The sequence below is a fragment of the Salmo salar genome, chromosome 06 (genome assembly GCF_965601325.2).
Source record: "Salmo salar chromosome 06, fSalSal1, whole genome shotgun sequence".
Taxonomy (NCBI): domain Eukaryota; kingdom Metazoa; phylum Chordata; class Actinopteri; order Salmoniformes; family Salmonidae; genus Salmo; species Salmo salar.
In genome coordinates, this window is record NC_138296.1 from 9140347 (window position 1) to 9153618 (window position 13272).

General features: G+C 46.0%; 1 protein-coding gene across 1 annotated transcript in view; it reads left to right on the plus strand.

Moving 5' to 3' along the window:
- Window positions 1-13272, plus strand: part of LOC106606244 (ubiquitin carboxyl-terminal hydrolase 7) — a 75064-nt gene that overhangs the window by 10685 nt on the left and 51107 nt on the right. Inside the window, exons 2-8 of the mRNA XM_082976293.1 lie at window positions 1627-1728; window positions 1967-2165; window positions 4217-4355; window positions 4443-4531; window positions 7476-7584; window positions 8511-8641; window positions 9108-9162. Of these exons, the coding sequence (XP_082832419.1) occupies window positions 1627-1728; window positions 1967-2165; window positions 4217-4355; window positions 4443-4531; window positions 7476-7584; window positions 8511-8641; window positions 9108-9162 (824 nt within the window). The remainder of the gene's footprint in view (window positions 1-1626; window positions 1729-1966; window positions 2166-4216; window positions 4356-4442; window positions 4532-7475; window positions 7585-8510; window positions 8642-9107; window positions 9163-13272) is intronic.

Below are 13272 nucleotides of genomic sequence, written 5' to 3' on the forward strand. Positions count from 1 at the left end.
CATCAGAACTTTAAACAGATCAGTGATTTTAACTGACCCAGTCATCAGAACTTTAAACAGATCAGTGATTTTAACGGACCCAGTCATCAGAACTTTAAACAGATCAGTGATTTTAACTGACCCAGTCATCATAACTAATACAGATCAGTGATTTTAACTGACCCAGTCATCATAACTAATACAGATCAGTGATTTTAACTGACCCAGTCATCAGAACTTTAAACAGATCAGTGATTTTAACTGACCCAGTCATCAGAACTTTAAACAGATCAGTGATTTTAACTGACCCAGTCATCAGAACTTTAAACAGATCAGTGATTTTAACGGACCCAGTCATCAGAACTTTAAACAGATCAGTGATTTTAACGGACCCAGTCATCAGAACTTTAAACAGATCAGTGATTTTAACTGACCCAGTCATCAGAACTTTAAACAGATCAGTGATTTTAACTGACCCAGTCATCAGAACTTTAAACAGATCAGTGATTTTAACTGACCCAGTCATCAGAACTTTAAACAGATCAGTGATTTTAACTGACCCAGTCATCAGAACTTTAAACAGATCAGTGATTTTAACGGACCCAGTCATCAGAACTTTAAACAGATCAGTGATTTTAACGGACCCAGTCATCAGAACTTTAAACAGATCAGTGATTTTAACTGACCCAGTCATCAGAACTTTAAACAGATCAGTGATTTTAACTGACCCAGTCATCAGAACTTTAAACAGATCAGTGATTTTAACTGACCCAGTCATCAGAACTTTAAACAGATCAGTGATTTTAACTGACCCAGTCATCAGAACTTTAAACAGATCAGTGATTTTAACGGACCCAGTCATCAGAACTTTAAACAGATCAGTGATTTAAACTGACCCAGTCATCAGAACTAATACAGATCAGTGATTTTAACTGACCCAGTCATCAGAACTAATACAGATCAGTGATTTTAACTGACCCAGTCATCAGAACTAATACAGATCAGTGATTTTAACTGACCCAGTCATCAGAACTAATACAGATCAGTGATTTTAACTGACCCAGTCATCAGAACTAATACAGATCAGTGATTTTAACTGACCCAGTCATCAGAACTTTAAACAGATCTGTGTTTTAAATGGACCCAGTCATCAGAACTATAAACAGAAGACACTGATGTTTCAGGAACCAAAATGTTTCTCTGCACCTTTTCTAGTTTTGGATGTTTGTATTGTGTCTGTTGGGCATCATGCTGAAATAACATGCTGGTAGATGTTGAGCCTCTATTTGAACAGGATCGTTCCTCGCTAGTGGACTGTGTGCATCTTCCCCTTCATCATAACAGTGAGAAACAACATATTTCTGTTAGGCCCGGGACGATGCCTGTATATGAAACCACGAACCAGACTACAGCAGGTTTTTAAAATGACAATGTGATGTAGCTTGGAAAATACATGACTCTGGATGACAACATAATGATGATTGTTTCTAACATCAGGGCTGTTTTCCTAAACAAGTTAAATCCACCTCGCGTTTTGTTTCCTTGACCTTGATACTAACGAGTATCTCCATGCTGGTGTCTTCCAGCCCTGATATCTCTGTCTGTTTATCTGACGATCGTCTTCCTCTCTGTGTGGTGTATGTGCAGCTGGGGACACAGACGATCCCCCGAGAATCCCAGCCAACCCGGTGATTAACGGCAACGTTGCCATGGCAGACGGACACAACACAGAGGAGGACATGGAGGATGGTGAGGAGGACTCACCTGCACACACACACACACACACACACACACACACACACACACACACACTGATACACACACACACTGATACACACACACACTGATACACACACACACACTGACACACACACACTGATACACACACACACACACACACTGATGGCCACACACACACACACACACACACACACACTGATGGCCACACACACACACACACACTGACCCTCCTCTCCTGTGTATCTAGATACCAGCTGGCGGTCGGAGGCGACATGTCGTTTTGTGGTGGAGAGGTTCAGCCGGCTGAGTGAGTCTGTTCTCAGCCCGTCCTGCTTCGTCAGGAACCTGCCCTGGAAGATCATGGTGATGCCTCGCTTCTACCCAGACCGGCCGCACCAGAAGAGTGTTGGCTTCTTCCTGCAGTGCAACGCAGACTCCGACTCCACGTAAGTCACATGATACACCCACACACACTCGGGGACCAACGCCTTAATCATTAGGCCCTTAGTGCACAGAGACTCTGATCGACACACACACAGCACGCAGGCAGAGACTCTGATCGACACACACACAGCACGCAGGCAGAGACTCTGATCGACACACACACAGCACGCAGGCAGAGACCCTGATCGACACACACACAGCACGCAGGCAGAGACCCTGATCGACACACACACACAGCACGCAGGCAGAGACCCTGATCGACACAGCACGCAGGCAGAGACCCTGATCGACACACACACACAGCACGCAGGCAGAGACCCTGATCGACACACACACACAGCACGCAGGCAGAGACCCTGATCGACACACACACACAGCACGCAGGCAGAGACCCTGATCGACACAGCACGCAGGCAGAGACCCTGATCGACACAGCACGCAGGCAGAGACCCTGATCGACACACACACACACACAGCACGCAGGCAGAGACCCTGATCGACACACACACACACAGCACGCAGGCAGAGACCCTGATCGACACACACACACACAGCACGCAGGCAGAGACCCTGATCGACACACACACACACAGCACGCAGGCAGAGACCCTGATCGACACACACACGCACACAGCATGCAGGCAGAGACCCTGATCGACACACACACACACAGCACGCAGGCAGAGACCCTGATCGACACACACGCACACAGCACGCAGGCAGAGACCCTGATCGACACACACACGCACACAGCACGCAGGCAGAGACCCTGATCGACACACACGCACACAGCACGCAGGCAGAGACCCTGATCGACACACACACGCACACAGCACGCAGGCAGAGACCCTGATCGACACACACACGCACACAGCACGCAGGCAGAGACCCTGATCGACACACACACGCACACAGCACGCAGGCAGAGACCCTGATCGACACACACACGCACACAGCACGCAGGCAGAGACCCTGATCGACACACACACGCACACAGCACGCAGGCAGAGACCCTGATCGACACACACACGCACACAGCACGCAGGCAGAGACCCTGATCGACACACACACGCACACAGCACGCAGGCAGAGACCCTGATCGACACACACACGCACACAGCACGCAGGCAGAGACCCTGATCGACACACACACGCACACAGCACGCAGGCAGAGACCCTGATCGACACACACACGCACACAGCACGCAGGCAGAGACCCTGATCGACACGCACACAGCACGCAGGCAGAGACCCTGATCGACACACACACACACACAGCACGCAGGCAGAGACCCTGATCGACACACACACGCACACAGCACGCAGGCAGAGACCCTGATCGACACACACACACACACAGCACGCAGGCAGAGACCCTGATCGACACACACACACACAGGCAGAGACCCTGATCCACACACACACAGAGAAACACAGCATTGCTTCATTTCTCTTAGGCCCTGTTTCTAGCGACTACCTCATGTAGCCTGGTGACTCCATGGACATGATACAGACAGACGTCATGGGTGGGATCTGAACCCCGGCCTCCTGCTGGGGAAACCAACTTAACCGTTCATTAGGACAAGACATTTCATCTTGGGTCCAGGGTGGCGCTGTTTTTGAAGTTGTAGGCTGGGTGACGTGAACTCATCACGAGAGCATGAGTCCGACTCACCCCCGCTACGCACACACACACACGCACGCACGCACGCACGCGCGCACGATTACTTTATTTAGACTTTTTAAGTGGAAACACCGCCTTAGCTCGTGTGGTGTAACATTTAAATGCGTCCCCCTGCTAGGTCCTGGTCATGCCATGCTGAAGTAGTTCCTGGTGTAACGTGTAAATATGTCCCCCTGCTAGGTCCTGGTCATGCCATGCTGAAGTAGTTTCCTGGTGTAACGTGTAAATGTGTCCCCCTGCTAGGTCCTGGTCATGCCATGCTGAAGTAGTTTCCTGGTGTAACGTGTAAATATGTCCCCCTGCTAGGTCCTGGTCATGCCATGCTGAAGTAGTTTCCTGGTGTAACGTGTAAATATGTCCCCCTGCTAGGTCCTGGTCGTGCCATGCTCAGGCCATGCTGAAGATCATTAACTATAAGGACGATGAGAAGTCGTTCAGCCGCAGAATCAGCCACCTCTTCTTCCACAAGGAAAACGACTGGGGCTTCTCTAACTTTATGTCCTGGAGCGTGAGTACCACACACACCGGGATACACTGGTGTATATACACACACGACAGACACAGCCAACATAATTTTCCTCCGGTGTGTTTTCAGGATGTGACTGATCCAGAGAGAGGCTTTGTGGAGGATGATAAAGTCTCCTTTGAAGTCTACGTGCAGGCGGACGCTCCTCACGGAGTGGCGTGAGTCTTGATTCCTCACTTCTCTCCTTCCCTCTTCTCTCTGCTCTTTTTCTCTCTCCTTCTCTTTTCTGTCTCACCTGCTCTTTTTTTCTCTCTCCTTCTCTCTCCTGTCTCACCTGCTCTCTTTCTCTCCTGTCTCACCTGCTCTCTTTCTCTTCTGTCTCACCTGCTCTTTTTTTCTCTCTCTTTCTCTCTCCTGTCTCACCTGCTCTCTTTCTCTTCTGTCTCACCTGCTCTTTTTTTCTCTCTTTCTCTCTCCTGTCTCACCTGCTCTCTTTCTCTTCTGTCTCACCTGCTCTTTTTTTCTCCTGTCTCACCTGCTCTCTTTCTCTCCTGTCTCACCTGCTCTCTTTCTCTCCTGTCTCACCTGCTCTCTTTCTCTCCTGTCTCACCTGCTCTCTTTCTCTCCTGTCTCACCTGCTCTCTTTCTCTCCTGTCTCACCTGCTCTCTTTCTCTCCTGTCTCACCTGCTCTCTTTCTCTCCTGTCTCACCTGCTCTCTTTCTCTCCTGTCTCACCTGCTCTCTTTCTCTCCTGTCTCACCTGCTCTCTTTCTCTCCTGTCTCACCTGCTCTCTTTCTCTCCTGTCTCACCTGCTCTCTTTCTCTCCTGTCTCACCTGCTCTCTTTCTCTCCTGTCTCACCTGCTCTCTTTCTCTCCTGTCTCACCTGCTCTCTTTCTCTCCTGTCTCACCTGCTCTCTTTCTCTCCTGTCTCACCTGCTCTCTTTCTCTCCTGTCTCACCTGCTCTCTTTCTCTCCTGTCTCACCTGCTCTCTTTCTCTCCTGTCTCACCTGCTCTCTTTCTCTCCTGTCTCACCTGCTCTCTTTCTCTCTCCTGTCTCACCTGCTCTCTTTCTCTCTCCTGTCTCACCTGCTCTCTTTCTCTCTCCTGTCTCACCTGCTCTCTTTCTCTCTCCTGTCTCACCAGCTCTCTTTCTCTCTCCTGTCTCACCTGCTCTCTTTCTCTCTCCTGTCTCACCTGCTCTCTTTCTCTCTCCTGTCTCACCAGCTCTCTTTCTCTCTCCTGTCTCACCAGCTCTCTTTCTCTCTCCTGTCTCACCTGCTCTCTTTCTCTCTCCTGTCTCACCTGCTCTCTTTCTCTCTCCTGTCTCACCTGCTCTCTTTCTCTCTCCTGTCTCACCTGCTCTCTTTCTCTCTCCTGTCTCACCTGCTCTCTTTCTCTCTCCTGTCTCACCTGCTCTCTTTCTCTCTCCTGTCTCACCTGCTCTCTTTCTCTCTCCTGTCTCACCTGCTCTCTTTCTCTCTCCTGTCTCACCTGCTCTCTTTCTCTCTCCTGTCTCACCTGCTCTCTTTCTCTCTCCTGTCTCACCTGCTCTCTTTCTCTCTCCTGTCTCACCTGCTCTCTTTCTCTCTCCTGTCTCACCTGCTCTCTTTCTCTCTCCTGTCTCACCTGCTCTCTTTCTCTCTCCTGTCTCACCTGCTCTCTTTCTCTCTCCTGTCTCACCTGCTCTTTTTTTCTCTCTCCTTCTCATTCACTCTTTGCTGTCCTCTCTCCTTCTCATTCACTCTTTGCTGTCCTCTCTCACCTCTGTGTTTTGGGACCATTGGCCAGTTCACCAGATGTTTGAAATAACGACAACACAATACCTTGAACCAGTTCTATTTAGCAGTGTCTTGAATTAAAACTATCTTATTAAAAGCTTGATTTTAAGAATATTTAATTTCTAGTGACCTGACCATAGATCCTGTGATCCTGACATCAATGTGTGGTTGTAAACTTAACCCAACTACACTGGGACACAGGGTTAACCCAGGGTGGTGGGCAATTCCAGTCCTCGAGGGCCTGATTGGTGTCACAGTTTTGCCCCAGCTAACACACCTGACTCCAATAATCACCTAATCATCATTGTAGAATTCAATGTGATTAATCAGCTGTGTTTGCTAGGGATGGAGATAAAGTGTGACACCAATCAGGTCCTCAAGGGCCTGGAGTTGCCCACCCCTGGTTTAGAGCAGGGCTGTCCAACCCTCTTCCTGGAGTTGCCCACCCCTGGTTTAGAGCAGGGCTGTCCAACCCTCTTCCTGGAGTTACCCACCCCTGGTTTAGAGCAGGGCTGTCCAACCCTCTTCCTGGAGTTGCCCACCCCTGGTTTAGAGCAGGGCTGTCCAACCCTCTTCCTGGAGTTACCCACCCCTGGTTTAGAGCAGGGCTGTCCAACCCTCTTCCTGGAGTTACCCACCCCTGGTTTAGAGCAGGGCTGTCCAACCCTCTTCCTGGAGTTACCCACCCCTGGTTTAGAGCAGGGCTGTCCAACCCTCTTCCTGGAGTTACCCACCCCTGGTTTAGAGCAGGGCTGTCCAACCCTCTTCCTGGAGTTACCCACCCCTGGTTTAGAGCAGGGCTGTCCAACCCTCTTCCTGGAGTTACCCACCCCTGGTTTAGAGCAGGGCTGTCCAACCCTCTTCCTGGAGTTACCCACCCCTGGTTTAGAGCAGGGCTGTCCAACCCTCTTCCTGGAGTTACCCACCCCTGGTTTAGAGCAGGGCTGTCCAACCCTCTTCCTGGAGTTACCCACCCCTGGTTTAGAGCAGGGCTGTCCAACCCTCTTCCTGGAGTTACCACCCCTGGTTTAGAGCAGGGCTGTCCAACCCTCTTCCTGGAGTTACCCACCCCTGGTTTAGAGCAGGGCTGTCCAACCCTCTTCCTGGAGTTACCCACCCCTGGTTTAGAGCAGGGCTGTCCAACCCTCTTCCTGGAGTTACCACCCCTGGTTTAGAGCAGGGCTGTCCAACCCTCTTCCTGGAGTTACCCACCCCTGGTTTAGAGCAGGGCTGTCCAACCCTCTTCCTGGAGTTACCCACCCCTGGTTTAGAGCAGGGCTGTGTGTGTGTGTGTGTGTGTGTGTGTGTGTGTGTGTGTGTGTGTGTGTGTGTGTGTGTGTGTGTAGTTGAGTTAACCCATTGCTGTCCTGTCTGTGTGCAGGTGGGACTCAAAGAAACACACCGGCTACGTGGGTCTGAAGAACCAGGGAGCGACATGTTATATGAACAGCCTCCTACAGACCCTGTTCTTCACCAACCAGCTACGGAGGGTCAGTAAGACAACTAACTACCACTCTGTTATTCTACGCTCAAGTGTGTGTAACACCCCTCTCCTCTGTGCCTACCAGGTGGTGTATATGATATCTGTACAGGGAGGCGACTCTTTTGAGAGAGTGTGTGAATGTTTGTTTGTCTAACCCCACCTCTCTCCTCTACCAGGCGGTGTACATGATGCCTACAGAGGGAGAGGACTCTTCTGAGAGAGAGTGTTTCTGTGTCTAACCCCACCTCTCCTCTACCAGGCGGTGTACATGATGCCTACAGAGGGAGAGGACTCTTCTGAGAGAGAGTGTTTGTGTGTCTAACCCCACCTCTCTCCTCTACCAGGCGGTGTACATGATGCCTACAGAGGGAGAGGACTCTTCTGAGAGAGAGTGTTTCTGTGTCTAACCCCACCTCTCTCCTCTACCAGGCGGTGTACATGATGCCTACAGAGGGAGAGGACTCTTCTGAGAGAGAGTGTTTCTGTGTCTAACCCCACCTCTCCTCTACCAGGCGGTGTACATGATGCCTACAGAGGGAGAGGACTCTTCTGAGAGAGAGTGTTTCTGTGTCTAACCCCACCTCTCCTCTACCAGGCGGTGTACATGATGCCTACAGAGGGAGAGGACTCTTCTGAGAGAGAGTGTTTGTGTGTCTAACCCCACCTCTCTCCTCTACCAGGCGGTGTACATGATGCCTACAGAGGGAGAGGACTCTTCTGAGAGAGAGTGTTTCTGTGTCTAACCCCACCTCTCTCCTCTACCAGGCGGTGTACATGATGCCTACAGAGGGAGAGGACTCTTCTGAGAGAGAGTGTTTCTGTGTCTAACCCCACCTCTCCTCTACCAGGCGGTGTACATGATGCCTACAGAGGGAGAGGACTCTTCTGAGAGAGAGTGTTTGTGTGTCTAACCCCACCTCTCTCCTCTACCAGGCGGTGTACATGATGCCTACAGAGGGAGATGACTCGTCTAAGAGTGTTCCGCTGGCTCTACAGAGGGTTTTCTATGAGCTGCAGCACAGCGACAAGCCCGTCGGCACCAAGAAACTCACCAAGTCCTTTGGGTAGGTGCCAGGACCCCTCAGCTAGCAACGCTGCAGGAGGAAAGAGATGATTGATTGATTAATCAATGAGACTGGAAGGGACTACCTGATTTTGTCTGAGAAACGATTGTTTTCATTTTCCATTGCTAAATGTTTTGCATCGGTGTGCACTAATGAATAGTGACTACAGTGATGGACCCTGGTAATAAGTCACATTGTCCTGATCAAGTGACGCTTTGCATCATGTTCCACTATGGGTCAGTGATTAAACATGGTGGTATTGTGACCGTAGTTGACAGATTGTGAATGTGTTTAAAACATGGTGGTTTTGTGACCGTAGTTGACAGATTGTGAATGTGTTGTTTAAAACATGGTGGTTTTGTGACCGTAGTTGACAGATTGTGAATGTGTTGTTTAAAACATGGTGGTTTTGTGACCGTAGTTGACAGATTGTGAATGTGTTGTTTAAAACGTGTTTTCTGTGTAGGTGGGAGACATTAGACAGCTTCATGCAACACGACGTTCAGGAGCTCTGCAGAGTGGTGAGTAGTTGTTCTGTGTTCGTTCAGTAGTGTGTGTATTCAGGGCTCTAAATTAAAACATGTTGGTTGCACCACATGAAATTTAGGAGCACCAGACCAGATCTTAAGTTTTGTTTGTGTGTATTTTTCTTTAGGTTTTGTATACCGGCTGAAAATACAATATTTTTGGTTATTGAAGAGAGATTTCACAGCGGTTTAGATGGTACAATGATTCTCTACACTATACATTGCTTGTTTGGTCACAAACTGAAATTAGGCGAGCTATTTGAATTTTAGCCACCGGGAAATGATGGAGCGATTTCTGCATATTGGACCTTCAAATTGATTGAGATACAGCCTATGTTGGGCCTATATGAATTCTAGCTAGTTTTGAAGCACATGTTGAGACCTAGAAACTAATATTTAACACTGTAAATACATTAGTTTATTATAAAAACAAAAAATGTGATGAAAAATACATGCCATTGCAATTACAAAATCATTTGTGGAAAATGAGGTTTCTACGTTGTGTAAAAGCACAATTTTCCTATTGAGAAGCGTTACATTGTAAATGGTACACTGTCTCTTTAAAAATAAGTCTGGTTTGATGATGACATGCAAAATGTCTGTCCTTACTATGATCCTTGATGTCCTGACAAAGCTTTACCTGTCTATCTGTGTCCCCAGATGTCTGGATATACTAAAGTTACCAGGTTATTAACTAGCTAGCCAATGACCTAACATGACTGAACATCGTGTAAACAGATGGTTAACGATGTCGATGCGCAAGTCGTTTTAGAATGGTCTGTGACGTGGTTTATTCCCGGCAATCCGCTATAGGAAGATTCAAATGCTTTTAGTCAGATATTTTGACCTGGTTGGGTTAGAATCAAGCCATTTTCTCTGTAGTAATGGGTCAGATCTTTTGACCTGGTTGGGTTAGAACCAAGATGTTTTCTCTGTAGTAATGGGTCAGATCTTTTGACCTGGTTGGGTTAGAACCAAGATGTTTTCTCTGTAGTAATGGGTCAGATCTTTTGACCTGGTTGGGTTAGAACCAAGATGTTTTCTCTGTAGTAATGGGTCAGATCTTTTGACCTGGTTGGGTTAGAACCAAGATGTTTTCTCTGTAGTAATGGGTCAGATCTTTTGACCTGGTTGGGTTAGAACCAATATGTTTTCTCTAGTAATGGGTCAGATCTTTTGACCTGGTTGGGTTAGAACCAAGATGTTTTCTCTAGTAATGGGTCAGATCTTTTGACCTGGTTGGGTTAGAACCAAGATGTTTTCTCTGTAGTAATGGGTCAGATCTTTTGACCTGGTTGGGTTAGAACCAAGATGTTTTCTCTGTAGTAATGGGTCAGATCTTTTGACCTGGTTGGGTTAGAACCAAGATGTTTTCTCTGTAGTAATGGTGCCACCATGACGCTGATGAATCTGAATTGTTTCTGTAAGGCATCAGAAACACTGGTACAGCCAAGCCTTATTACTACTACAACTATTATCAGGAAGATCATTTTCATAGTCACACAGTGCTCCCAAAATAAAACTGCTGCTCACACAGCAAAATATTGTCACATATGTGACCGAGTTGGTCGCACTTTAGAGCCCTGTGTGTTTGTGTTCTTTCCAGAGTGTGTGTCTGTGTGTGTTCAAATCTAATTTTATTTGTCACGTACCGAGTACCACAGGTGTCGAGGTTAGGGTAAAATGGTTACTTCCAAAGCCTTAACCAACAAGGCAGAGTTGTAAAAAAGGTATGAAATTATCTAAAGGAAAGATGGTAACAAGACTATATACAAGGACTACCAGTACTGAGTCAATGTGCAGGGGTACCAGGTAGTTGAGGTAATATGTAGGTATTGGTAAAGGTGACAAGGCCATCAGGATGGATAAGAGTAGCAGCAGTGTATGTGAAGGAATGCGTTTGTTTGTGTGTGTGGCGTCAATGTGTGTGTTGGAGTGTCAGTGTAGTATGTGGTTAGAGTCCAGTGAGTGTACATCGAGCCTGTGTAAGAGAGGCAAGGTAGCCATTTGATTAGATGGTCAGGAGTCTTATGGCTTGGGGGTAGAAGCTGTTTAGGAGCCTTTTGGTCACAGACTCCTAGATAGATTTTAGGGCCTTCTGACATCGCCTGGTATAGAGGTCCTGGATGGCAGGGAGTACGCACTACCCTACCCTCTGTAGCACTTTGCGGTCAGATGTCGAGCAATTGCCGTACCAAGCGGTGATGAAACCAGTCTGGATGCTCTCGATGGTGCAGCTGTCGAACTTTTGAGGATCTGTGGTCCCATGCCATGTTCGTTAAATAACGTGTCTGTGTTCCTTCCAGTGTGTGTGTGTGTGTGTGTGTGTGTGTGTGTGTGTGTGTGTGTGTGTGTGTGTGTGTGTGTGTGTGTGTGTGTGTGTGTGTGTGTGTGTGTGTGTGTGTGTGTGTGTGTGTGTGTGTGTGTGTGTGTGTGTGTGTGTGTGTGTGTGTGTGTGTGTGTGTGTGTGTGTGTGTTCCCAGAGTATGTGAGGGGAGTTGAATGGTGGTCCACGGTCCTTTCCTCACAGGAAAAAAAAACTGTCGCTCCAAATTCGCTCCATTCATTAAAATCACAATTTAACCAGCAGCCATCTATTTTTGTGTATACCTGAACCTACCATTTTGGTTTTGAAGTATTGAAACCAAACCATATGGATTTGAATGATAAGAATTATAATAAACATGAAAAGGTGATTGTAATAAGCGCTCATCATTTCAAATAGGATACGTCATATTAAACACCATATAAACACTCTGAATAGGATACATGTCATATTAAACACCATATAAACACTCTGAATAGGATACATGTCATATTAAACACCATATAAACACTCTGAATAGGATACATGTCATATTAAACACCATATAAACACTCTGAATAGGCTACATGTCATATTAAACACCATATAAACACTCTGAATAGGCTACTTGTCATATTAAACATATAAACACTCTGAATAGACTACATGTCATATTAAACAGTATATAAACACTCTGAATAGGCTACATGTCATATTAAACACCATATAAACACTCTGAATAGGATACATGTCATATTAAACACCATATAAACACTCTGAATAGGATACATGTCATATTAAACAGCATATAAACACTCTGAATAGGATACATGTCATATTAAACAGCATATAAACACTCTGAATAGGCTACATGTCATATTAAACACCATATAAACACTCTGAATAGGCTACATGTCATATTAAACACCATATAAACACTCTGAATAGGATACATGTCATATTAAACACCATATAAACACTCTGAATAGACTACATGTCATATTAAACACCATATAAACACTGAATAGGATACATGTCATATTAAACAGCATATAAACACTCTGAATAGACTACATGTCATATTAAACACCATATAAACACTCTGAATAGGATACATGTCATATTAAACACCATATAAACACTCTGAATAGGATACATGTCATATTAAACACCATATAAACACTCTGAATAGGATACATGTCATATTAAACACCATATAAACACTCTGAATAGGATACATGTCATATTAAACACCATATAAACACTCTGAATAGGATACATGTCATATTAAACACCATATAAACACTCTGAATAGGATACATGTCATATTAAACACCATATAAACACTCTGAATAGGATACATGTCATATTAAACACCATATAAACACTCTGAATAGGATACATGTCATATTAAACACCATATAAACACTCTGAATAGGATACATGTCATATTAAACACCATATAAACACTCTGAATAGGATACATGTCATATTAAACACCATATAAACACTCTGAATAGGATACATGTCATATTAAACACCATATAAACACTCTGAATAGGATACATGTCATATTAAACACCATATAAACACTCTGAATAGGATACATGTCATATTAAACACCATATAAACACTCTGAATAGGATACATGTCATATTAAACACCATATAAACACTCTGAATAGGCTACATGTCATATTAAACACCATATAAACACTCTGAATAGGCTACATGTCATATTAAACACCATATAAACACTCTGAATAGACTACATGTCATATTAAACACCATATAAACACT